This window comes from Equus caballus, chromosome 19, assembly GCF_041296265.1.
Source record: "Equus caballus isolate H_3958 breed thoroughbred chromosome 19, TB-T2T, whole genome shotgun sequence".
NCBI lineage: Eukaryota > Metazoa > Chordata > Mammalia > Perissodactyla > Equidae > Equus > Equus caballus.
The window spans coordinates 46,069,162-46,095,949 of NC_091702.1; the positions used below are offsets into that span (position 1 = coordinate 46,069,162).

Here is a 26,788-nt window from a genome sequence, read left to right on the forward strand (position 1 = left end):
TTCTGCACGTGGACTCCCAATCATTTCCCTTTTCCCTCCATTCTTGCTGTGGGGTCTGGGGGAACGAAGCCCACGGTCAGAGGCGAGGGAACCCAGTGCCTGCCCCAGGGCCAGTTCCCACATATTTAGTCTCTCTCACTCATCTCTCTCCTGGAGGACGTGTAGCCAAAGTTTGTTCTCAATTTATTTTAGATGTATCCCATGATAGTTTTAAGCGACACGTTTGTGTTCCTAACAGAGTTTGCCTCTGGTCAAATAAAAATGAGTCTGTGATCCTTGGGAGAGGGCCCACTCTCTGTCTGTTCTTTTGCTGTTGATAAACCCACAGAGTAGCCGAGCCCAAGTGGATGGGTGTGGGTCAGCTCCCGTGCTAGCCTCGCTCAAATGTTAACGTCCATGGTGAATCCTTGTTCAAAGTATTTTCACATATTGTCTCTTTAAAACTCCAAAGTCCTGTGATGATGCTATTGTTTTCCTAAATACCGATGTGGAAGTCGAGCTTCAGAGAGAGGCCGTGATTTGTCCAAGGCCAGGCCCCGGCCTTAGATCGTTTCCAGTGGGTTCCAGAGAACCGTGTGGGAGGCAGTGGCCAGGCCACCGTCAAGAGAAGGAGGTGCAGATATGCTTTTAGTCCCCACTGGCTGAGAGCCATAGGGTGACGTGGCTTTGCCAGAGCCCCAGGCCAGGAATGGGGCAGTGAGAAGACCCAAGTGTGTTTGTAGGGGGGCACCCCTGGCTTGAAGGAGCTGGCATTGTTGGTGTTCCCGCAGCCCCTAGGAATCAGAGCCCACATCACAGAGCGCTGAAGCTGGGGACTCAGCCTGAGAGGTGGGAACAGGGAGGACTCTGCACAGGCAAAAACATTTTGTCCTTGAGCCTTCTCAGTCTGTGCAAGACAGGAAATTCCTCAACTCTCTCGGGGCAGTGCGCTTTTCTGGCCACTGCAACCCAGTCAGAGAAATGAGATCTCTGCCTTTCCAATACTGGGCCCCCCGAGCCCACTCCCAGGAGCCTGCTGCCAAGGCCAGGGCTGCCTGGCTGCCCCTCTGTGAAAGGCAGCAATGCCGATGCCGGGGGGGGGGGGAGCAGCAGGGGCCTGAGAGCCCATTCTCTGCTCATTCTCTCCTGGGGCTCCTCTGTCTCAACTGCGCTTGCACTCCAGCTCCATGCCCTGCACGCTGCACCTGGCTTGGGGGAAATTTTCCTCCAGCTTCCCAGCCTCTCCCAGCCTCATTCCCAGAGGCTGCACTGGGAGAGCTCAGCCATGGATCATGTTTTATTTCCAGTGCCAACAGATAAAAATTCAGTGGCAAATTTGGAGTTAGGCCTTTCTCAGGTATGTAAAGCACCCTGGAAATGTATCCCCATGGCTACAAGCTGCCTGCAGAAGATCTGGTATTTGTGGCCCTGTGCAAATAAGAACCCAAAATACCAGAGTCTGTTTCCCCCAAACAAAACTTAGAGTTTAAGTTAGAGATAGTGTAGCCCTCCGTACCGACCCCTGCCCCTGCCCAAAGAGAGAAACAGGACAAGCTAAAAAAGAATTATTGAAGGTCAAAGCCACCTGGCTCGTAAGACAAAGGGCAAGATCAAGACTGGAAGCTGGGAGCTTGTCCTGCACCAGGGCTGTCTGGTGCTGGAAATAGACACCGGCTCAGCCACTGTGCTGCCCAGCTTGGGGAGGATTCCAAGAATAATGGAAAGCCTATTTATTAACCCGTCTCCCCAGAGAACCGAATGGGGGTAAGTGGGCCAGGCCTGAACCCAGAGAGGTCTCATTTTTATCTTTGACCAGATACTACCTCCCTCTCCCAGAGAGAGAGCTTTTCCCCCTCAGTTTTCATTGAGGTCATATTGATGGACAATAAACTGTGTATATTTATGGTGTTTAATTTGAAACCTTCACCTGTGAAACCACCACGGTCTTAAAATATGAGCATCTCCATCACCCCCAAAGCCTTCCTTGTGCCCCTTTACAATCCATGCCCCCAACGCCTGCCCCAGGTAACCACTGATCTGCTTTCCGTCACTATATTTTTCCTTTTCTAGAACTTTCTATAAATGGAATCATCCAGTATGTACTCTTTCTTCATTGGACTCTTTCATTCCATGTAATTTTTGTGAGATTTGTCCCTGTTGTAGTGTCTGTCATTAGTGCATTCCTTTTTATTGCTGAGTGGTATTCCATTGTGTGGATATATCACAATTTGTGTATTCATTCACTTATTGGTGGACATTTGGGTTGTTTCCAGTTTGGGGCCATTAGGAATAAAGGGGTCACAAGACTGTTTGTGCACCCGTCCTTGTGTAGACACGTGCCTTCATCTCTCTTGTGTGAACAACCAGAAGCAGAATGCCTGGATCATATGGTAAACGTATGTTTTACTTTTTAAGAAACTGCTGAACTCTACTCTTTCACACCCCCACCAGCAGTGTATGCAAGACCCACTTGCCCACATCCTTGCCAACACCAGTGCTTGGGATGATCCGTCTTTTTAATTTTTGGCATTCTAATGAGCGTAGTGTCTTTAGCTTTCTTGAGGTGCTTAAATCCCTTGAGATGGCGGTGGAGCCATGCAATCGTAGAAGACAGTGACGAAGCTCTTCAGTTCTGTGTTAGGAGAGACATCAAGCAATATTGTTAAATGAAAAAGCAAGACGCCAATCACTGTGTATACTATGCTGCCATCTTTTTAAAAAAGAAGAAAATGAAAGAGTATGCCTATGTGCTTGTGTGTTAGACCATCTCTGGCAAGAGGAACAAGAAACTGAGATTGGGTTGTCTCTGGGAATGGACACTTGATGGCTGGAGGACAGCGAGAGGAAGGGAGACTTGACACATACTCTTTGGTACCATTTGAATTTTGTGCCATGTGAGGGTATTCCTTATTCAAACAAGTAAATAAAATTTAAGGAAAAAAATCTCATAAGATGCCAAGTGTTGGCTTCTCCCCCTCGAAGTTCTCCTGAGGAACTGGAGCCTTGATCGGGCAGGGCTCTGCAGAGGCCTCATTCTTTTCCTGCTCTCCAGCAAGAGCACTGTGATGCTGAGCAGAGAACTGGGCGCACCTTGTTCCCAGTGATCTCCAGGGCCTCCCCAAACGCCTCATCTGTTAGCAGTCAATTTCTGGTGGGAACCTGAGCCTCAACACAGTCATGTGCCAAGTGGTCGGTTAGTCTGTGTTTGTTGAATGAATGAATGAATGTTCACGCACATTCTGTTGTCTGCCACACAGAAAAGAAGAGTGACAGGAAGAGCGAGTACCTCCTACCCATGGCTCCCGGCAAGTCCACTGCACCCCGCTTCCTGCAGGGCCTCTCTGATCTCAAAGTCATGGATGGAAGCCAGGTCACCATGACAGTCCAGGTGTCAGGTCTGTCTCTGCATCTCTGTCCTCAGGGTGTATGTGAAAATGGACACAGTTGCAATATGGGCATTGCTCCCCTATGCTCCACTCAGATCTTTGGTCCCCCAGAAAATTAGCGTGGGACTGTCAGTCAATGGGCCCAAAGAAGATGAGCCTCTTGGTCCCTCTTTTTTGCTTTCTCTGGATTCAAGGTTAATTGGTGCAGGGGCAGAAGATGGCCATAGCTAGAAGAGTGAGGGGTTAATGTGAAAACATCATGTGGCCAAAATAGCTGCAAGATTTTGAACCCTGGCACAAAACCAGATGATGTGAGAAGTTCCCAACTCTGGGAAGATATTCTCAGCTGCTCTATTCAAATTTTAAGGTGAGAAGATGAAGCAGAGGTCCTCAAACAGGTGTGGGGTGACAAGAACATGTGACTGTCGGCCCAGTGTGAGATGCCACAGTCCTTGCTGGAGGCCAGTGAGAGAAGCCTGGGGCATCTTACTGACAGGAGCTCCAGCGAGCTTGTGCCTGGAGGCATCCAGAGCTCCCCTTCATTGCTAAATGGTTGCTGGCTGCTGACAGCCTGGAGGTCGCTCTCCTGCTTTTCCAGTTCCTCTGGAGCTGCAGAACAATAAAGCTGAGCTGTGAGAGAACCTGTGCGCTCGCCCCTTTAGGGATCCTCGGATGAACTCCTTGGCAGTCCCATGACAGTCCCAGGTGGAGGGCTGCGTCTCCTCCCCTGCCCACACTTGACAGCATCAGAGGCGCCCTGCACCTGGCCCACAGACACGTGTTAGCTAACCCATCAGAGACAGAGGATGGTCTCCTCTCTCCTCGGGCCACTCCGGAGCCTGACGCCTCACAGCCTCCCTCAGCAACCCTTCCAGGGGCCTTGCTTCTCTGGAAGCAGAGCATAATGGCTCAGCTCTTACCACAGAGGAAGCCCTTATGGGTGGCCATTGTATTATATCCTGACAAATTGCTAGAAACTCCCTAGGAAAGTAGACTAGTAAAAACTGAAAAGGCTGTCCACCATGAGGCATTTTGGGGAATCCTGGATGAGCTGGTGCCCAGTGGACATTTGTGTGGAGTTTGTAAAACAAAATGCACACTGAGCTTTCCTTTTCCTGAAAATTGACAAGGGAGTCACTGTGAAGTTACCATTGCACCACCTGGCCACACATGCACCGTGCAAGGCAGAGCAGCGTGGGCAACACATTCATTTCGAACCCAGTGATCCAGTTACCACTCAGTATGATCAAGCAGTTTGAATTCTAATTTTTTTAAATTTATTTTTATTTTTTAAAGGTTTTGTTTTTTTTTGGGGGGGAGGCGAGGAAGAGTGGCCCTGAGCTAACTTCTGTTGCCAATATTCCTCTTTGTTTTTCTCCCCAAAGCCCCAGCACGTAGTTGTACATCCTAGTTGTAGGTCCCTCTAGTTCTTCTGTGTGGGATGCTGCCACAGCATGGCTTGTTGATGAGTGGTATGTAGGTCTGTGCCCAGGATCCGAACAGGTGAACCCCGGGCCACCTAAGCGGAGTGCATGAACTTAACCATTACGCCACTGGGCTGCCCCCTGAATTCTAATTTTAAAAGCTATTCTTCCTGGCTTTTCTTTTTCATCTCTGAAATAATATTTTTTCACTTCTGGATTCTTTCTAGTTTCCCCAAATCTGTTGTTAAATAATTATAATGAGCATGCATTGAGTACTTTCTTTGTGCCGGATGCTGTTATAATCTGCTATTCTAGTAGGCTGCTAAGGGGGGCTATACTAACTTATTTAATCCTCCCAACAAACCTATGAGGTGGATGCTGTTAGAGTAGTTTATGGATGGGAAACTGAAGCCAAGCGAGTCCAACAAGCATCTAGTACAATACCACAGTCCAGTACAGAGTTGCCTCGTGGCCCAGGGAAGCACCTCCCTGACCAGTCCCCCTGCCCTTCCTCCCTGTTCAGGGAACCCGCCCCCTGAAGTCATCTGGCTTCACAATGGGAATGAGATCCAGGAGTCGGAGGACTTCCACTTTGAACAGAGAGGCACTCAGCACAGCCTCTGTATCCAAGAGGTGTTCCCTGAGGACACGGGCACCTATACCTGCGAAGCCTGGAACAGCGCTGGAGGGGTCCGCACCCAGGCCGTGCTCACAGTGCAAGGTGAGGCTGCCCAGCGCCAGGGAGGAGGTGCTGCCCTGGTCTCTCCAAAAGTGATTTGGAGGCAAGGAAACCACGTGAGCCTGCTTTGTCCCTTGGTCCCATCCCAGCCCCAGAGGCCAGCTCCCCACCCTACATCTCAGGCTCTGGCTGAGTGGGGCCAGCCATCTCTGCCTTCTGAAGTCCCTGTCCTCTCTGGGTTATAGGTTCAAGCTGCATGGGGTGCTAGGAGAGAAATCTCGAATACACTTAGCAATTTGATGATGATAGCTTTTGAGGTGAGTTAATGGGTCTGTTGGGGTCTTTACCTTTAGAGGCCCTATATTTAAGAGGAGAGACAAGTTAAGCACACATAAAGCAGGGTGACAGCTCTTAACCCTGCACATCTGATGTCGATCATTAGCACCTAGCCCAATGCCCTTGTAGTCGAGGCTATCTCCCCCTGCTTTGAATATACAAATGCATGTTAATATCATCCTCGAGAATGTAACCAAGACAGATTGGCCCTGAGAAGGATGTGCTATATCTATCTATCCAATAAAAGTGATTTCTGGACAAGCTGTTATTTGGATAACATGCTGTCTTCAACCTTCACCTCCTCGGAGAGTTGAATGGATGCTGTCTGCTGAAAAGCCTCCCTCTCTAACGCAACCCTTTGCCAACTTCCAGAGCCTCAGGATGGCACCCAGCCCTGGTTCATCAGCAAACCACGCTCGGTGACAGCCTCCCTGGGCCAGAGCGTCCTCATCTCCTGTGCCATAGCTGGTGACCCCTTCCCCACCGTGCACTGGCTGCGAGATGGCAAAGCCCTCTCCAAAGACGCTGGCCACTTTGAGGTGCTACAGAATGAGGACGTGTTCACCCTGGTTCTAAAGAATGTACAGCCCTGGCATGCCGGCCAGTATGAGATCCTGCTCAGGTGCGTCACGTGTCCTGCCAACCTCCTGTCACCCCCAGCCCCCAAATTCCTGCCTCCTGTCAAAGTCCCTACCTGGAACTGGGAAATCAGAGGAAGCACAAAACAATGTGGGGCTTGGGCTTCAAGGTATGGGAAGTGCTGACCTGGAGCTGCTGACGAGCTTTTGTTTCTTCCACTTCAGTCCAACAGATGTCCATTGAGAGCCTTCCCTTCTGAGCTCAGTTCCCAGGAGTCCTCTGTCGTATTACATCCTGGCTTTTGTTCCTCCATTATTTGGTGTGTGGAGAATATGAAGCAGGGAAAAATGGATTAAAATTGGAATTTTAATCCAATTTAAAAATTTTAGGAGGATAGAGGGAATGTATTAGTTATCTATTGCTGTGTAACAAATTACCCCAAAACTTAGTGACAGTTATCATCTCACAGTTTCTACAGATTGGGAATTTGAGGCAGCTTAGCTGGATGAATTTTGGCTCCAGTTCTCACATGAGATTGCATTGAAGGTGTCAGCAGGGGCTGCAGTTGCTAAAGATTTAACAGAGGCTGGAGGAGCCACTTCTAAGATGACTCACTCACAGGGCTGTTGGCAGGAGGCCTCAGCTCCTTGCCACGTGGACCTGTCCATAGCGCTGCTTGAGCGTCTTCATGACATGGGAGCTGCCTTCCCCGGAGCTAGTGGTCCAAGAGAGAACAAGTTGGAACATGCAGTGTCTTTTACAACTTGCCCTTGGAAGTCACGCACCATTACTTCTGCCATATTCTGTTTGTTAGAGTGAGTCACTAAGTACAGCCCATTCTCAAGGGGGCTGGAATTCAGTTGCACTTCTTAGAGAGAGCAACATCAAAGAATCTGTAGACGTTTAAAAACCACTCCAGGGAGGTTAACTATCCCCATTCATTTTTTCCTCCCTTTCAAGGTCTTGCTACATTTCACAGGATGCTAAGCTCCAGGAAGGCACACTGGTATGTTCCCAGTGCCTAGAACAGTACTGGTCTGGCCCATAGTCAGCATGTGGTAACTATTTGTTAAGTAAATGCGATCCAGAAATGTTCTTCTACCTTTAAAATGCTCTAACTCTTAAAATTCCACGCCAACCCTGGGTCGATGGAGCCAGAATGCAGCCCCTAAGGTTGGCGTTGAAGAAGAGCACTGTCTGCACCTTGACCCTGCAGATAGGAGGTTGTGCCACATCCCGAAGATGGTTGGACCTGCTCTGGCTCGGGTGCCTGGCCACTTTGCAAGGGGCCTGCTCTCCTGGATAAGTCATTTTCCCACACTGAGCCCATCATGTTCAAGGCTCTGAGCTAAGGACAGGCTCTGTAGTTGCATGCCAAGACTACTGCCATGATGGAGCACTGTCCTTTCAGTAATCGCACAACCCAGTATGTACCCATCCACTTGGATCCTTTCTGGCGTGTGCTTTACACTTGTATTGGGTAGCTTTTGCTGCGTAACAAACCACTCCAGTACTTAGTGGCTTTTAAAAAATAGCCATATATTATTTCCTAGGCATGTATGGGTCTGCCAGAAAGTTCTACTGAGTTGGAGAAGGTTCAGTGAATCTCAGCTGAGCTAATGACATGTCTGTGGTCAGCCAATGAGATGGTTGTGGGCTGGCTGGTCATCCTGCTACCATCAGCAGTATGCACAGAACACACCGATGGCCTTGTGCCTCAACCAGTTATTATCAGGAAGGCAAATCTGCCTCCAAAACAGAGAGGAGATGCACTCTTCCTCCCCTGGGCCAGTGCAAATAATGGAAACTGATTATGAGTGAGAATAGAGCTTGTCTGTGTGGAAGGAGTGGTGCTTGAGACAACACTCGTGTTGATCAAGCCAGACACCGTAGAAAAGATGAGCTTGTTGTGGGATTTTGAGGAAAACAGGCTGAGGCTTGGCAAATGAGTAAAGGCTTGGCTGTTGAGGACATGTTGTTGGATAGGCTGAGGGTCGGGAAGAACAGAGCAACGGCTGTGGAAGCGTGCCAGGCCAGAGGGGAGGGTTGCACTCGGAGGTCGGCAGGCAGACTGTCTGGGCCCAGCTGGGGACAGTCATAAAACTTAGACTGTCTCAGCTGGAAGGGGACTTCAGAAGTGATCTAGCCGCCTCTTTATTTAATAATGGGGGAAACTGAGGTCTCCAGGTCATGGACTTGCTCAGGGCCACCCGAAGGCCAGTAGCAGAGCCCAGGCTGGAACCCTCGTCTCTGTCTTTAAGTCAGATGCTCTTCCGTTCCTTGTTTCTCCCAAGTGCACTGGGACCTTGGGGAACCTGGGAAATCGCACTGAAGTCCCCACCTCCACAGCCCTTGCCCCTCTTCCCTCCCCAGAGTCCAGCCTCTTCATTCCTTGGGGAGGCTGGTGCCCTGGCCTTGGCTTTGCCTCTAGCTGAGAGGGAGAAAATCAGTGGAAAGTTCTCCTGGGAAGTGTGTGCCAGGCCTGCCAGGAGCCTTGCTGCCCACCAGCATTTTTCATCCTGACAGAAATCAGACCTGGACCCAGGACAGAATGCCTTTCAAGGAGGAAAACTGGACAGCTGGGAGGAAGCAGGGTGGGAGTAGGGGAGGAGGGGGTCCTATCTCTCCCTGCTGAAGTTGTGGGGTAGGTATGGGCTGTGGTTTCTACCTCCCCTTCCCTTGCCAGCTCTTGTCTCCTGAACTAAAAGGGGAAATGTCAAAAAGTCAGCTCCAAATTCCAGCTGAAATATTTGAAAGATTGATGCTTGCCAGGAAATTAGTTCTTTAAACTAATATTGCAAATAAAACCCATTCCTGAGGTGAGTGATCCTGAGGGGGACAGGGTCCAAGGCTTTGTGACAAAAAAGTGGTCTTCTTGTTCAGGGCTTGGGTGGCAAGGGCGAAAAAGATTCTTAGTTTGTAAAAGTTGCAGCTCGTAGGGTGATAGCCCTGTATCCTCTGTGGCAGCACCTGGGCTGGGCGTGGGGGTGGGAGCCTCATCCTCAGCCCCAAGCCTGACTTTGTAACTAGTATGTGCAGGCACCAAAGATGGCCCCAAGAGGCTGTTACAGCTGGTTAGATCATCTGGTATGTGGGTCACAGGCCAGAGGCCTCTCTGACCTTTGTAGGCCCCAGATGAACCCATGATTTGCCTTAAACGCCCAGCAGAGATTTAAGTTTGTGGCTGTAGAAATGGTGACCCCCAGAGCATCCCAAAGGATGATCAACTTAGCGGGCCGGCCATGGTCTCCCAAGTTGTCCACCTTCCGTCTGCCCCCTCTGACTTCCCTGGGGGCCTCGGGGTGAGACCTGGAGGTGGGTTGAACAGCAGGTCACCTGTGCTCCCCTCCTTAAGGGCAAGTGACAGAAAACAGCAGAAGTCCTTACCTGCTTCCCCCGTGGGGAGATAGAGCTCACTCCAGCTCAGGGGACAGGGCGCCCCACCATTTAAAGCCTCTGCGGGGTCTGGCTGTGGGAAAGCAGGGCCATCTGGTTAGTGTCTGCTTCTGACTTGTATCTGGGCTGTGTTCTACTTGTGACAGGAGGAAACTCAGCTGAGGAGATGTCAAAAAGGGCTACTGGGAAAACGCGGCCCTTGGGCATCCTATTCTCCTGCTGCACGCCGACCCCGGGCACCACAGCCTGGGCTTGAAGGAAAGGGAGAAAAGAAAGGCCTAATACTGGCCAGCAGCCTGGCAGAAGTGGGGTGCCAGGGGGCTAGGCCTCACTCCCAAATGGCCTCCCGTGCTTATTCTACAGGTTGACCCAGGTGCTGTCAGCCTTCTGAGTGTTGAGTGCTCAAGCTGTTCCAAGAGCTTCTCAGCCTTCCCAGGGCCTGGCAGGAAGGAGGCACCTAATCGCTGTTTGTTGAGCAAAGGAGCACCCTGGGCCCTCAAACTCTCCAGAAGTGAGGCTCTCTGAACCTTGAATCTGCACCCCATGAGAGCCTGAGCATTGAGGAAGGTGGCCAGGAGGGGCCCCGACAGACGAGAGAAGGATGGGAGGGCAGCAAGATCAACTTCTCCTAGCTCCATATGGGTCCCAGTGCCCAGGACCCTGAGAATCATCGGCCATGCCATGGGCTGCTAGTGTCTGACCCAGAGCTGGCCCTCCATTGAGTGGGAGGCCAGGCAAAGCGAGGTGGATACCCACATGCATTGGCAGAGCTACGTGACCACATGCTCAGATGTCTGTCCATATGGTGACGACTTGTGCATGTGCATGTGTTCCCAAACATGGACCTGCAGGTGCAGGTGCCCAACAGGTAGACCCCATAGACATGTGTATCCATGCCTGTGGTTGATATATACATACACGTGGAGACACGCACAGACACACACATATCCCAGAATAGGTTTGTACTCATGCACACCGTAGGGTGGGGTCTTGGATTCAGGTAGACTCAGGTCCCAACTCTTTTCCCCGCTAGTTAGTTCTGAGTTTAGGCAAATTATTTAACCTTTATAAGCCTCATTTTTCTTACCTATGAAAATGGTGCTGACCCCAACCTCACAGAACTGTCATAAGATTCAGTGAGATGGATTACGTAAGGAACCTGTCATGGAGCTCAGTGCACCTGTGGTAGCATCTGAGACACGCGTCAGCTCTTCATGCTAGTCAGACGGCCACGTTCGGGGGAATGAGGGGGAGACCCCGAGAGTCCCAGCACTGCCTCACAGAAACTCCTGAGCTCCTTTCCTTACCTTTAAAATGGGTGTGATAGGGTGCCAGCCCCATGGCCTAGTGGTTAATTTCAGTGCACTCTGCTGTGGCAGCGACCCACATACATACACAGAGTTAGCTCAGCAACAATCTTCCTCACCAAAGAAAGAAAAAGAGGGGGCATGATAGTGCTCTCTACCTCACTAGGGTGTTGTGGGGACAAGAAAGATAATGGATGTGAAAGTCAGGAGGATGCTGTATAAAATGGAGGGTTATTATCATGAAGAGTCTCCTTTGGCTCTCAGACCTGCCCCACTTCCTCCCCCAACTCTGCAGAACCTTCTTGGCTGGTCAGAGCTCAGAAACGCCAGCAGATGGCAGCCTTGTAGGGTCAGAGGGCTGATCCACTATAAGTGCCTCCGTGCTTGAGCATGGTGCAGAGCGGCCTCAGCTGGTCCTGCACTACGGGGAGAGTGAATGGTTTTAGCAGTGGGTTGAAGAGTCCCAGGACCTCTCCACCTGAAGAGAAACGGCCAGCCATGGAGGGAGACACCTGTTAGGTTTTTAATGCAAAGAGTTGTAAGGGCATTAGCCGATGGGTAGGGATTGGAGGGTGTTCTCATTTCATGAGCAGGCGAAGAAGTGGCAGTTGTGGGGCCATTGTGAGGAGAGGGAAGTAACTATTTCTGTATAAGGGAGCATGATGGGGTCAGACTCAAGGTCACTGGGCAGGCTGATGGGGGCCACACAGTCTAAACTGAGCAGCTCCATCACAGCCCCCAGCACCTTTCATCTTCATTCTTCTCTGAGTGAGTGAGTGATTGATTGATTGTATTATTTTTGCAATATACTTCAAAAAGTATTCCTACTTCCGGATGCCTATCTTAGCTGTTGTCCAGAAGATTCTTTCTTTTTCCTTTTTAAACAAGAGCTGGGAACAGAAAGGGTGACCAAAGGGGAGGAGGGCCCTGCCCTAAATCTAGGTCTGGTGTGGGCGTTTTGGGGTTGCAGCTAAGCCTGTGGCCCCATCTTCCCTGGAGGCAGCCAGCCCGTGGCCAAATTCCTGCTTGCCCTGCCTGCCCGCCTCACAACCTAGGCGGAGCAGACCCTTGGCTCACAGAGCCCCTTGATCTTATTGATCCCTTGACTTCTCCAGGAACCAGGTTGGCGAATGCAGTTGCCAGGTGTCACTGATGCTCCAGAGCAGCCCTTCCAGAGCTCCCCCACGGTGAGTGCCCCCTCAGGGCTGCCCGGCCAGGCCCCATGCCACCACCCACTCACCTTCGTCCTGGCCCTTGCAGGCCCAGCCAGCAGCCCGGGATTGTTTGTATCCTCCAGCTGAGGCTGCCCGAGCCAAGAGGGAGAGATTGGAAGGGGAATGAGGGAGGGAGAGCAGGGGAGGAGAGGGGGGAGGTTTTTTTTTTTTTTTGCACACACCCTTATAAGGCTACTGAAGTCATTACCGATGTAACAAACCAACTAGGCAAGCAAGCGCCTCTCTCCAATGTTCCCTTCTATAAACACAGCCTGGCCAGCCCCTACCCCGCTTTCCCCTCCCCTCCACCCTCCCTCCCTCAGGGATTTGCTCTCCCCTGACGGCTCTTTCTTACCCAGCCCCTCTTCCTCCTGCTACTTTCCTTTTTCCCTTCACTGGTTGCAGGGGGAGGGAGCCTGCCAGCTGTGAGGGCCTCTGCGGCCGAGGAGCTGGTGCTGATGGTGGTGGTGGAGACTGCTATGGGACCCTGAGGCCCAGCTGGCCAGCAAGAGGGCAGGGTTGGCCCGAGGAAGAAGACAGTGAGGACGTGCGGGGGGTGCTGAAGAGGCGCGTGGAGACGCGGCAGCACACCGAGGAGGCCATCCGCCAGCAGGAGGTAGAGCAGCTGGACTTCCGTGACCTCCTGGGGAAGAAGGTGAGTACCAAGACCTTGTCAGAGGAAGACCTGAAGGAGCTCCCAGCTGAGCAGATGGATTTCCGCGCCAACCTGCAGCGGCAAGTGAAGCCAAAGACTGTGTCAGAGGAAGAGAGGAAGGTGCATAGCCCCCAACAGGTCGACTTCCGCTCTGTCCTGGCCAAGAAGGGGACTCCCAAGACCCCAGTGCCTGAGAAGGTACCACCACCAAAACCTGCCACCCCGGATTTTCGCTCGGTGCTGGGCAGCAAGAAAAAATTACCAGCAGAGAATAGTAGCAATGATGCTGAGGCCTTGAATGCCAAGGCAGCAGAAAGTCCCAAGCCCGTGGGCAATGCCCAGCCTTCAGGGTCCCTGAAACCCGTGGGCAACACCAAGCTAGCTGAGACCCTTAAACCCGTGGGCAACACCAAGCCAGTCGAGACCCTGAAATCTGTGGGCAACGCCAAGCCTGCTGAGACCCTGAAACCTGTGGGCAACGCCAAGCCTGCTGAGACCCTGAAACCTGTGGGCAACGCCAAGCCTGCTGAGACCCTGAAACCTGTGGGCAACGCCAAGCCTGCTGAGACCCTGAAACCTGTGGGCAACACCAAGCCTTCTGAGACCCTGAAACCTGTGGGCATTGCCAAGCCTGCCGAGACCCCAAAACCCTTGGGTAACCTTAAGCCAGCTGAGACCCTGAAACCTATCAGCAACGCCAAGCCAGCTGAGACCACAAAACCTATGGGCTTCGCCAAGCTTGCTGAGACCCCAAAACCCTTGGGCAACGTTAAGCCAGCTGAGCCTCTGAAACCTGTGGGCAACACCAAGCCAGCTGAGATCCTGAAACCCATGGGCATCGCCAAGCCTGCTGAGACCCCAAAACCCTTGGGCAACGTTAAGCCAGCTGAGCCCCTGAAACCTGTGGGCAACGCCAAGCCAGCTGAGTCCCTGAAACCTGTGGGCAGCGTTAAGCCAGCTGAGACCCTGAAACCTGTGGGCAACGCCAAGCCAGATGAGCCCCTGAAACCTGTGGGCAACGCCAAGCCAGCTGAGTCCCTGAAACCTGTGGGCAACGTTAAGCCAGCTGAGACCCTGAAACCTGTGGGCAACGCCAAGCCAGATGAGCCCCTGAAACCTGTGGGCAACGCCAAGCCAGATGAGCCCCTGAAACCTGTGGGCAATGCCAAGCCTGCTGAGACTCCAAAACCATCTGGGAAAGAAGAACTCAAGGAGGTTAAGAATGATGTGAACTGTAAGAGGGGGCTTGCGGGGACCACAGATAATGAAAAAAGATCAGAGAGCCAAGGGACAGCGCCAACCTTCAAGGAGAAGCTAAAAGACGTCCATGTGGCAGAGGGTGAGAGGCTGCTACTCCAGTGCCAGGTGTCCTCGGACCCCCTGGCCACCATCACCTGGATGCTGAATGGAAAGACACTCAAGACCACCAAGTTCATCATCCTCTCCCAAGAAGGTAACAAGGGTGAAGGCGGGGGAAGATGGGGGCTCTCTGTCAGGGTCACTGTCGGCTCAGAGAGCCGTGGGCTTGTTGATCACTGCTCATAGCCCAGAGCCTGGGTTGGAATGACTGGCCTCTGTGCCCCCTTCACTCACAGGACAGGTGCCCTGCTCAGGGCCCTTGGGCACACGCTGCATTACTAGGGGGTGAGGGGTGGGAGACTGGGCCTGTGGCACATACCCAGGTATCTGTCTGGCAGAGCCCCCTCCTCCACCCCCAGCCATGGCTCCTCGGAGCAGACCTGGGTGTGAGCTGGTGCCCCACAGCTCTGGTATGGAGAGGGCTCTGTTCACAGGCTTGGAAATGGGGGCACAGGGGGCTGGAGCTGACTAGGGGCTCTGGGCTGAGAGCTGCTCTTGCAGCAGCATTTTAGGTTTGGGGAGGGTATGCAGTGACGGGATAGCCCAGGACTGTGATTTGGGGTCAACAACAACTTAAGTCTTTATAACATTGTGGGTTTGAAGGGACCCGCCGGGGAAGCCACAAACCCCAAACAGCCCCTACGGCACAAACTCTCGGCGGACAGAGCCGCTCGCTTCCTAATTTGGATGAGACTTTTGTTTGCTGGTATTTCACATTCTTGGGTGGTGGGGAGAAGAGGGGGGGCCCTAAATCCTACCATCTGGGGCCTTTCGGGGTCTGAAGTTCTCAGATGGGCCAGTTTACACCGAGAGAACAGATGGTGGTGAGAAAGGATTTTCTCCCTGGACCCTCAAATTGGTTTGAAATGTTTTTGTAAACCCCAAGCCTGAATGGGAGCTCCAAGGCCAGCAGACTGCTCACACCCCATTCTGGTGGCCACACTAGAATAGAGTCCTCTGGTCTGAGGCTGAGGCTGATGCTGGTACCTCTGGACAGGGCAGGGTGCAAAGCTCCCTACAAAGTGGCCCTTTACCCTTGACAGGTAGACAGCAGCTGCAGCAGGGGCCTGAGTGAACAGGTCCTGTTAGATCCAGGTCCACTAAGACGTCAGAAACATTCCCCTCCCTGGGCTGCTCCCCTTCCATCCTCTGACTGGACCCCTCTCTACTCCCTCCCTCACCCCTCATTTAGCTTCCTTCCTTCCTTCCTCTTAAAAGCCCAAATGAAGCATTTGAATATCACAGGGTCCCTCTGAGCTCACAGTGCAGTTTCTTTCTTCACTCTGCATCTCAGACAGCAAATCTGGAAGAGCTGAGTGTTTTGAATCTAAATGCTGTAGGGGTAAAGGGGAAATTGGCCAGGAGAGAGAAGGATGTTTTATTTTCTGCTAATGTGTTGACATGATAATTTTTTCACTTGGATATCCCCAGGTTGGTAGGGTCCTCCCGAAGTCATCTCATCCATCCCCCTGCCTCTGCTAGTTCAGCCTGCCTGTGGTCCACACACAGGTGGGCATGTGGGATGACCACGGTGGGGTGAGATGTCCAGGGGAGTGGATGCTGCAGCCTTCCCTGTCACCCCTGTGGGCCCCTCCCAGTTGCAAAGCCTTTGGTGAAACTGATCTGAAACCTGGATCGGGAGCATTTCCCAGGTTACCCTGTGGTGATCTCCTGGGGAGGGAGGGAAGGTGGGCAGCCACCATCCTTGGGACTTGGCAGTCACACAGACCTGCACAGTGTGAGGTCCATGGCTGCACCAGCCTCAGGGAAACTGATGTTCAGACAGCTGAGGGCAATTCCCAAAGCACGCAGCTGCTCTGGGACCTGCTTGGAACTTGCAGAGCCACTTATAAACAATCCTCTCAGCTACGCCGTGTAAGCAGACCTCAGCCCTGGTCTCAAAGACACACCTGAGCCGTTAGACATTGGCTAGGTTCTGCCCAGACGGCCTTGAGTCTGTTGTGTCTGCTGGTCACTGAGTGTTAAGTGGGATAGAGACCTGACTATTCCAGCATCGCCTCCCACAAAAAACCATCTCAAATGGACAGTTTAGGTCCAAAGCAGAGAAAGAAGAAATGACTAAAAAGAAGGTTGGCATGAGGAGAGGATAGAGAGACACAGGGAGGGGGCTGAGAGGGGATTATGGAGACAGCCCCAAATCAAACTTTTAAAAATATTCTAAATATTTATAATTCTCCTTTGAAAAGTGAGGACAGCCTTACATTTATTGAACACTGTGTGCCAGACACTGCCCTAGGCATCTTACACTTCTCACTCATTTAATCCTCACAACCAGTATACTGCCCATTCTAACCTGAGAAGTTAAGTACCTTGTCCAGGGTTGCACAGCCAGTTAGAGCTGGGATTTGAATGCAGGTGGTTGAGTTCCGGTGTGTAGAGCACTCACTCGGCTGTTGGCTCTTACTTAATTCTTGTTAGTATGTCAGCATGTGGGTGCAGCTGAAAACCCCAAGGACATTGTCTGTCAAGGGACAAGCTAATGGCTGTTTACTCCTCAACACTGTCAACACTTGTCAAGAGGCTGGAAGACTAGTGGTGCCTTCTGGGCTTGTCAAGTCTCTGGTATTTTCACTGCAGTGGAGGGAGTAGACCTTGGAATGGGCCATCCGCCTTGCCACAGTGGGGAGTGCCTTGCCTCAAAATCCGAGCCCCACTTTGTCCACCATCCCTTCTCTAGAGCCTCACTCTCCAAGCCTTCAAGAGCCCGGGGGGGAAAGCCTATCTTAAAGCCTTATCCGTGAGCACTTCAGCAGGCCCCCTGCGGGCAATAGGGCACTCTGAAAGGTGCGAGTGGATCTGCTCTCAACAGATCTGGAGAGAGAGGACACACACTCACAGTGATAAAACTATTCCAGCCAAGTGTCGATGATGAGCTGCTGAGAGTCGGAGGAGAGGGAGCCGAGTGCCGGGGCCAGGGAAAGGCTAGTGTGAAACAGCTGGGCCTTGATCTGAACTTTGAAGACAGGCCAAGGCCCCCAGCAGGGAAGAGGGAAGGTATGGGCTTTCCAGATGGGCGCACAGCAGCAGCAAAGGCAGGCCTGCTCACAGCATGGTCTGCGCTGGAGAGGGAGGCATGGCCCCATTCCAACCTATGTCATGCTAAGGAACTCAATTCTAATGGCAATAGGGAGCCATGTAAGAGTTTGGAATGAGGAGCCATGTACACAAAGCTGGGGATTAGGAGTTTTGATTGATTCTGTGCCCAAAGTTAAGTAAGAAGCCTGCTGAAGAGGTTGGGGAGAAAGGTGATGAGGCCTAGACTGACAAGGTAGCCGTGGGTACAGACTGGAAATAACCAGTTCAAGAAGTGAGGACAGAATTAACAGAATCTGTTGCCTGGCTTGGAAGGGGCTGGGGAGAGCAGGGGATAAAGAAGAGGAAGGGGTGGAAAACTACTGAGTGCCACTGTCTGGGTGACTGGGGTCACAGTGATGGCATCTGCGGAAATAAGGAAGCTGGTGGTTTGAGGTGGTTTGTAGGAGATGACAGAGGAGGTGGCTAAGTGGGGCTCCCCATCCTTCACGCCCCTCAGCATCCCCTCTGCCTCCACCTCCCTGACTTAGAACCCTTGTTGCTCCACCACACTGAACCCCGTGCTGTTATCTCATCTAAGATCAAGATTCACTTCCTCTAGGACCCCTTCCCAGACTGTTGTCACAGGCTTTTGGCCTTGGGAGACTCTTGCTCCCCTCCCGCCATCAACATGTATATCTGTGCACCTACTGCTACTGGAAGCTCTGTTTATAGGTTCCAGGGGGGCTGCTCTGAACCCTGGAGCTTGGATAGGGCTTGTAGCCCACAGGCCCCCTGAAACGTGATTACCTTCACCCCATTTAGCACCGAGGAGAGCAGAAGGGGTGTGAGCAGTTGGTTGGAGTTGACTGTTAATTCTCAGAGAGACATGGAGGTGTCCTTCCTTGTCCTGCATCCCCAGGAGCTGCAGGGCGGCTGGTGTTCACTGACCACGGCTGGGCCCGCCTTCCAGCCTGCAGGGGGCTGTCCGGGCCCTTTCTGGACCTGCCGCAGGGCTCCTCAGGCCTTGGCCGAGGAGTTGGGAGGCCCATGGCCAGTGGGCCAAGGGGAGCTGTGTGCCGCTCCGGAGCAGTGCTTTCATCTTACACTTGGCTTCCTGTCCCCCACCAGGCTCGCTCCCTGGCAAACGTTCCTCCCAATCTAACAATGAGACTTCATTGTTGTTGTCATTGTCAACTGACGATTCATTTTTAATTGCCTTCAGTGTGGGATCCTGCAAAGGCTTTTTCAAAACCTGTGTAAGTTCATCCTACAAAACACAAGGATTTATGTAGCACCTACTGTGTGTGTGAAGCGGTCTTCTAGCCCCTATTGCTGTCTGCATAATCCACATGAAGAGCTGTCAGTTAGGAATACTTTTCCTTTTAAAACCTATATTATCTTTTCCAATGGGAGGTTATGTTTAATTAAATGTTCACGACTTGCTCTTAGATCCCAGCAGATCACCTGCTACAGAAATGCGCCTTGGTCATTCTCGGAATGGCAAATATTTTTTTAACTGTGACTGCATTCCAGGCTCAGGGAAAACATTCATAATAGACCCGGTCACTGCCTTCCAAGAGCTAATGTGGGAGACAGGCGTGTGTTTCAGCAATGGCCTTGGGAGACAAGGTCTGATAAAGGTGAACTCAGGGCACAGAAGAGGTCTGTCTACGGCTGGGGGTGCTTAGAGGTGCCATGGAAGGCAGCATCCTTGGGGCGGTGACCTGGAGCTGAGTTGCCCTGACCAGACTTGCCAGGGGCACCAGATCAGGGAGGCACCGTTGACTGAGGGCAGCCTCAGGGCTTCAGGCCACCCCCTCCGCCCTGCGCACCCCGTCCTCCCATCTCCTCCCACACTCGGAAAAGGAGCAAGATGAGGGATCTTCAGACACATGGCCATGAGGGGCTCTCCCAGGACGGTTCTAGCTGAGCCGGTCATCAGATTCCTGGTTCTGTGGTGACCGCTCCCATCCCCCTCATCTCCCTCTCAAAATTCCCCACCAGGCTGAGGCTTCTCAAAAAAACTCTGGGAAACTCTTTTTCTTCTGGAGGTCAGGAATAAGCTGTCCCACAGGAAATACCAGATTCTTCAATCTGGGATGGTGGAGCCTCCAAGCCTGCCTGGGGGCCCTCCACCAGCCCACGCACATGGCCAGGGGTCCAGGCCTTGGGCGGCTTGACAAAGCTGCCTGCTCTGATGCTTCCCTCTCCTCACCCAGGGGGTGAGGGGCGTGGTCTAAATGCCCCCCTTCTCCTGGTGGTCTCACTGCCATCGGTGCAGTTGGTGCCATTTAGGTTTAAGGCTGCAGGCAGCTGGGGGACTGAAATTGAAAGACCATCAGATTCCAGCAGGATGTCTGTTGGGAGTGGGGTGTCTGCTCCCAGAGCCTCAGCCCAAACCAAGGGAAAATGGCAAGATGGGGTCTGTTTCCTCTAAGCCTCGAGTTTGGGGACCAGAGGTCATCTTAGCATCCTCCTACCCTCACAGACCAATGGAAATTTCTCTCTCTAGAAGACAGTTACCCTCATGTCCTCATTCCTGTGCCTCATGGTTCTCACTCGCATGACAGACTTCCTAAAAATCCGACCTAAATCCTTTCTGATGCAGTTTCTGCAAATCTGCCTCCTAACGGCAGTGGGAAGAGATCCTGAGCCCTTGCCCTCCCCTGTGGGAGAATGTAGTGAGGCCTTTCCTGAGAGGTGGGCTCTGTATGAGAGTGTGCTGGGGCACTGGGGGCACAGATGAGCCATCCTGCCTTAGGTGGTCAGTGGGACTCAGGCTTCCCTGTTTTAAGACAATACCCAGGTGTTTTCTCTTCCAGCCTTAATGAGGTTCTCTGGGCAGAATTGACATCATCCTCTCTCTGAATATCCTTGTATTTGCTGGTCAAGTCTGCATCTGTCTAAAGGGGTGAGGGTACTTTTTGAGATCCAAGGCCTTTGGGGAGCAGTGCCTCTTGGCCTCCCTTCTGGCCATGCTGCCCCACAGATACACCTGGGATGCACACATCCCTGCCTGCCCAAGGCCAGTGGCTTATGCGGGGCATTGCGGGGAGGCAGAGGCAAAGCCACCGGCTCCAGGCAGCAGGATGCACAAGGCTCTGGCTCCATCCTGCTCCGTGTGTGATGACTGCCGCCCTGACAACAGGGGCAGCTTTGGGCAGGATGCCATGCTGATGGCTTATTTGTGCGTCTAAAGGCAGGAACTAGGATACTGCTGCCCTCCTGCCTGGCCTAGCAGACCCACTGCTCAGCTGGCCTCTCCCCACACCCCAAAGGAAACCCTCCAAGGGAGTGCCCCAGAGAAGTAGCCAGGCCTGGGGTGTGAGAGGTAGGATGGGCAAGGACCAGACCCCGGATTCTCGTGTATGTCGAACCAGGCCAGAAGACGTGTGCTGAGGCAAGGGTAGACCCGAAGGGAAAGAAGCCCACCTCCACCCCTCTCTGATGTGACCAAAAGACCCCGCACTGCAGGGAGGCAGCCCCAAAGCGCCCCTCTCCCGGCCCAGCGCCCCTCATTGGCCACGATTCTCGGCTTAGATACCACTCCTGAAAAGCCAGCTCCAGGCTCCTGGGCTATAGTCGCCTTCTTCTCCCAGCCGACCTTCCCAAAGGCCAGTGCCTTTGCTGGACAGGGACTCCTGCCCTGACCCACCCATGTCTTTGTTCAAAACTCCCTCTTCTAATGTGCATTCGCAGAATCGTTGCTGTAAGCTGGGCGGAGCCTCCTCCCCTGCCACTGTTCCTAACACAGGTCTGTAAACCTGTGCCTGACCACCACTTATCTCTCTTGGTGATGTTCCAGTGTGCAGGGCCTGTGCGTCTGCTCCTTCTAGACTATTAGATGCTCTCCAAAGGCAAAGACTATTTCTCTCTCTTCTTTTGTACCTTTGCACTATGTCCCTATAAGAGAACTCTCTGAAGGGGGGAGAGGGTAGCAGGAGGGAGTATATTTAGGGATCAGTTATTTTGAACCTGGGTTATCAGCAAAAAGTGCCCTGACTTTGGTGTGGAGAGGGGGTTGGTTCCCATGGGACTTCTGACTTCTGGGCTCCCAGAGGCTGCCCATGTGAGTAACATTCGCCTGCCATGCTCCAGGTGCCAGGGCAGGTATGGACTCGCCTGGTCCACTCAACAGCTCTTCCTCTTTCTCACCCAGGTCCACTGTGCTCCCTCTCCATCGAGAAGGCACTGCCCGAGGACAGAGGCTTATACAAGTGTGTAGCCAAGAATGGCGCCGGCCAGGCCGAGTGTTCCTGCCAAGTCACCGTGGACGGTAGGTCGCGCCCACCCATCGCCACCACACAACACGGCCCCATTTCTCAGCCCCCGCTTTGCCCCCTGTACCTGAACAGAACTGCCCCCAGGCCTGCCATCCCTATCTGAGCCATTTGTTTTGTACGTATCAAACCATCTTTGCAAAAAGCAGGACAGGAAGGAAAAGGGGAGCTCCACTGGATGTCCCTATGTGGTCTTGCAGCGCTGCCCCCAGCTGGGAGGAGGGGCTGCTCGCTTGTTGTCCCTCCCCAGTCCTGACCCACACATGCAGAGCCTCGCTGCGCAGGGAAGTGGACTGGAGGACAGGAGGAGAAAAGACACACCCACAGGAAAATGACTACATAGTATTTTACAAGCTGCAACCAACAAGTGTCAGTGCGTCAGGAGAGACCCGTGAGGACGAGGGAGCAGAGTGGGGTCTCTGTGGGGAGACTTCCTCAAGGAGGTGAGTGGGGGCTCAGTCTTTGGGTAGAGGGAACAGGCGTGCCTCTACAAGAAGTAAAAAGTGGTCCTTATACAGCAGAAGGAGAGGAAAAGATGTGGGGTCAGAGAGGACTGCCAGGTCTGAGTGGAGTTTCCGTGTGGGAAAGGGGAATACCAAGCTTGTCCTGCGGGAGTGTATTTGTGACTCTTAGAGACACGGTTTCGGCTGCCACCCTCATTTTACAGAATGGGAAACGAGGCCATTCAGAGAGGGAAAGCTTCCTGCGTGAGGTTCCCTGGTCCGTTTAGGGCCAAGCCAGGGCCAGAATCCCATCTTAAGACTCACCATCCCGTGCCCTTTCTTATTATTTTTCGTTACTTGCGTGGAACTGTCTAAAAACGTAGTTTGTGGGAAACAATTTCTTGCCTTTGAAATGCCTGGCTGGTAACTATTAGTGACACGTTAAAAACTACTGTCCAAATAAGGCATCTTGAAGACCAGCTTTGTTGTTCTTCTGACTCCTAAACACGATCACTTTGGTTCTAAAATCCTTCCTGTTTTCACTGCCATTCCACAAGATATAGAACCTTTGTCCCCATTCTGGATTTTATAATCTGATTTCCTGATCGTAAAAGCTGAGATCTGTGATACATAATGAATGGGAGGAAAGAGAAGAGTCTTAAAAAGAAAAGTCTTTGTTAAAAAATAATGCACCATGGCAACCCAAATTAAATCGTCCACAGCCAACAGTGAAGCTGACACTGTAGAATATCATGTGTATCTCCCTGGAGTTCTGTGAATCCTCTATTTGTCACGGGGGCTCTGAGTCTAAGGGAGCAGAGGAGGTGGGTCAAAGTGTGTGGTCAGTCCAGAGGGGGTCTTGAAACGCATGTTTTGAGGCCCTTGGTAGGGGTGCTGCTGCTGATGTGTGTGACCTGGTCTGTCACCCACTGAGATCAGGGTCCTGCTTCTTTCTACACAGGGTGCTGCAGTTAAAAAAAAAACAGCGTTTCTGGGAACTTGACCCCAGAAGCCTATTACTAACAGCCCACATTTGGGACCCATGCTGGTTCCAACCAATCTATAAAGAAGCCCAGCCTGCTAATGAGGTTATCTGCTTTTGCAATCCCTAGCCTCTTTGCCTCCTATTTACATGGCTGGCTGAAGGCAGGACAGCAATTCATTCTCCTTATCTGCAAAATGTCAGCACCTTTTCGAGAAACAGCAAATAGTTTATTTTTAAAACCAAACTTTGTTTTCAAAACAAAATTTCCTTTTTCCCTATACAATACATTTGGGTGTTTTTTTTTTAAGGTTTGGGGAATTTATTCTGCAACTTGTGGGGCTCCTTTGCCCATAGGTTGTCTCCTTCTAGTGGATTCCCTTGCACTCTCCACTAATCTTCAGGACCATCATTATTTATCTTTAGTTCCTTCCTAGAGGCCTCTGCAGGGTTTGGCCTCAGGCTACAGATTGGGAGCTGGGTCTTAGGAGAAGAGCTGAAAAGGGATGGACCAGCTGAGATAACAGGACTGGCTGTCAGTTAATTGGGTTTTGTTTTGTTTTGTTCTTTCACAGAGAAAAAGGGCAGCCCTCCCCCTTTTTCCCTATTGCTGTACTTGGAGTGTGTTAGTGTCCTGCATGCGGGTGGCCTTCTTGCCACATTTAGCTTTATTGTGTCCATCAGTAGCCACTCTAGGCAAACAGTCAAGGACTGCAGTCTCCTTAACTGCTCCTTGCCACCTTTCAGCACCTTCTGCCTCCTGTGCTTCACTCTGATGAACAGGTTTCCTGTCCTCCTGCCTCCTGGGCCTCTCGGCTCTCCCCACCCACCAAGGCAATAGTATGTAGCTTAGAGATCCCAGTGGGTCCATGCAGCCTTTGAAATCATAGCAAAATTGGGGCTGGCCCGGTGGCACAGCGGTTAAGTTTGCATATTCCACATTGGCAGCCCCAGGTCCGCCGGTTCGGATCCCGGGTGAGGACATGGCACCGCTTCGCAAGCCATGCTGTGGTAGGCGTCCCACATATAAAGTAGAGGAAGATGGGCACAGATGTTAGTTCAGGGCCAATCTTCCTCAGCAAAAAGTGTGGGTCTTCTGATCTCTCTCCATCCGCAGCTGCCTGCTCACCCTCTGCACAGGACCAGTCCTGCATCCCTCTGGAGGGGCAATGAGGTCATTCTCTACTGGGGACAGGGATGGGTGGGGAGAGGGGTGACCGCAGATGATGCTGACGTCAGGCTGGCCCTGCCCCCTGACAGTCACTGGCTGTCACTCACACAGCCTGTGTTAAACACCATTAAGACTATACATCTGTGGGCAATATAACAATATATTTCAAGACCTCATAAAAATGACTTTGGGAGACCAGCCCAGTGACATAGTGGTTAAGTTCACGCTCTCCACTTTGACAGACCGGGATTCATGGGTTCAGATCCTGGGCATGGACCTACGCACTGCTCATCAAGCCATGCTGTGGTGGCATCCCACATGGAAAATGGAGGAAGATTGGCACAGATGTTAGCTCAGCAACAATCTTCCTCAAGCGAAAAGAGGAAGATGGGCAACAGATGTTAGCTCAGAGCCAATCTTCCTCACCAAAAAAAAAAAAAAAAAGGATTACTTTGGCTCATTGGCTGTTCTGTATTATCCACACTACTGTTTCCTTCTTATAGTAAAAACAAAGGGAGGTAGTCTTTATAGTACAGCACATCTGGCTATTTTAATCATGTTGCTTGGGTCTTTTCCCTAAGAAAAAGGGATGCTCTTGTGCACTTTCCTGATTATGGTCACATTGCCATTCCTTCCAAGTACAGCAGAAGGCAAGTGTCAGCTTGTACCACAGGAGGCAACTGAAGCCTGGAGTGGGTCAGGACTTGCCAGAAAACTCACCCAGGAGGAGAAAAAACTGACCTTCAATCCTGCCGTGGCCAGAGACTCTTGTGCAGTTTTAGTTTCTACAACAGCTGGGCTGGGTATCTTTCTCCAGGGGAGAATCGAGGTTCAGGGAGGGCCAACAGCCTTCCCGGCTCATGCAGACAGTACGTGAGAGATGCAGCGTCTCTGGGCGTCTCTGATCCAAAGCCCCGCCCTCGAGCCACCCTGCACAGGGAGTTACGCTTAAGTTACCCTGGCAAGACTTGAACCCGGGTGTGTCTAGTTCTGCTGCTGCACCTTCTCACCACCCAGTGTGGCCTCCCCGTCTAGTGAAGAGCAGGGCAGCGTCCACTCTCAAGAGACCCAGGTGTCCCTTAGTAACGGCCCTTTCTGCTGGGAAGTCCTTCTACACTTCTGGCCTAAGTGACCCATTCCTTCTCATTCAGACCCAGTGAGAGGTGAGGGAACAAAGCCCTTTGAAGGTCAAAATCCCAATACAGGGCAGCTGGGGCTGCCCTTCCCCAGCCACCCCAGCCCAGGGCATCTGGCCACAGCTGCCATTGAGGTCAAGGGCTTCATGACCATGGAGGGTCGCATAGGTGCGTGGTAGGAGGCGACATTGCAGTGGGCACCCACACTGTCATTCATTCGACAAGTACATGAGTGCCCACTCTGTGCCAGGCACTGCCCCAGGGGCCGGGGTTAAAAGCAGTGCAAAAACAGAAGAAGGTCCTGTTCTCAGGGAATTCACATTCTAGTGGGGGAGACAGTGGTATGGATGAACAGGCTCATCCTGTAAGCTCAGGCAGTGTCACATGCTCCGAAGAAAGCAAAGCAGGCTGTGGGGGAGGGAATGCTGCTGTTGGAGGAGAGTGGCTGTGAGGCCTCTCTGCAGAAGTGACATCTGAACAGAGGCCTGAAGGAAGTGAGAAGGAGTCCCAGAAGTCGGAAGGAAGAGGTAAGGCGAGAGCAAAGCTCTGAGCAGAGACTGTACCTGAGGCCTTCCCAGAAGAAGAAGGAAGGAGGCCAGGGTGGCCGCCTGCGAGCCAAGGCCAGAGTGGTAGGAAATGAGGTGGAGGAGGACCAGTGACCAGATGGGCAAGGCCATGGAGGCTGTGACAAGGAAACTGGATTTTATTCTAAGTTTGATGGGACAACGCCAGACATTGTAAAGGATCACTCAGGTGACTGTGTGGTGACCAGCCCAAGACGGGTAAAAGGGAGAGCAGGAGACCAGATAGGAGGTTGTTGCAATAGCCCAGAGAGGAGACAATGGGAGAGGCAGGAAATATTCAGATTCATAATCTATTTTGGCAGTAGAGCTGATGGGATTTGCTGATGAATTGGAAATGGAGAGAGAGCAACGGAGGTCAGGGGTGACTCTGAGTCTTTTCGGGGAGAGCAGATCAACGGTGGTACCACCTACTGAGCAGAATGCAGGGGTAAGGGAATAATCGAGAGTTTCGTGCGTGTGACGTTTCAGATGTCCATTGGACATCCAGTGGGCGTGTCACATAGGCAGGCATTTAGATGAATCTGGAGTGGAGAAGGGTGGTCAGGGCTGGAGGCAGGATATGGGGAGCCATCCACATATGAGGCCATTGAATGCCCTGGGATTGAATGGGTCCCTAGGGGTGGCTGTGGATGGAGGAGGGAAGGAGGCAGAGTCCAACGCTGAGAAGTAGGTCAGGCCAGAGGTCTGCAAAGGAGACTGAGAAGGAATGGTCACAGTGAGACAGGAAGAAATCCAGGAGAAAGGGGTGTTCCAGAAGCCAGATGGTGATCATTTCAGTAAGAAAGGAATGATGGAGAGCAATGCGTCAAATGTTGCTGCCAAATAGAATAAGATGAGCCTGA

General features: G+C 52.1%; 1 protein-coding gene and 1 long non-coding RNA gene across 19 annotated transcripts in view; one reads left to right on the forward strand and one right to left on the reverse strand.

Moving 5' to 3' along the window:
• The window catches only part of MYLK (myosin light chain kinase), a 258,811-nt gene that overhangs the window by 163,171 nt on the left and 68,852 nt on the right, over positions 1-26,788 (forward strand). For 14 of the 18 annotated variants that reach the window (XM_023623637.2, XM_070243688.1, XM_070243691.1 and 11 more), the window contains 6 exons: positions 3,237-3,374; positions 5,313-5,510; positions 6,177-6,426; positions 12,202-12,273; positions 12,706-14,408; positions 21,510-21,626. In XM_023623637.2, the coding sequence (XP_023479405.2) occupies positions 3,237-3,374; positions 5,313-5,510; positions 6,177-6,426; positions 12,202-12,273; positions 12,706-14,408; positions 21,510-21,626 (2,478 nt within the window). Of the gene's footprint in view, positions 1-3,236; positions 3,375-5,312; positions 5,511-6,176; positions 6,427-12,201; positions 12,274-12,705; positions 14,409-21,509; positions 21,627-21,868; positions 22,074-26,788 lie in introns of those variants that run through there. The other 4 variants (XM_070243696.1, XM_023623639.2, XM_070243697.1 and 1 more) reach the window with 4 other exon arrangements.
• Positions 1,872-12,436, reverse strand: LOC106782010 (uncharacterized). The gene is made up of 4 exons (XR_001378845.3): positions 12,327-12,436; positions 9,771-9,852; positions 6,570-6,690; positions 1,872-2,611 (listed from the first exon to the last, which is right to left on the reverse strand). It is a non-coding gene; the product is annotated as an uncharacterized lncRNA (long non-coding RNA).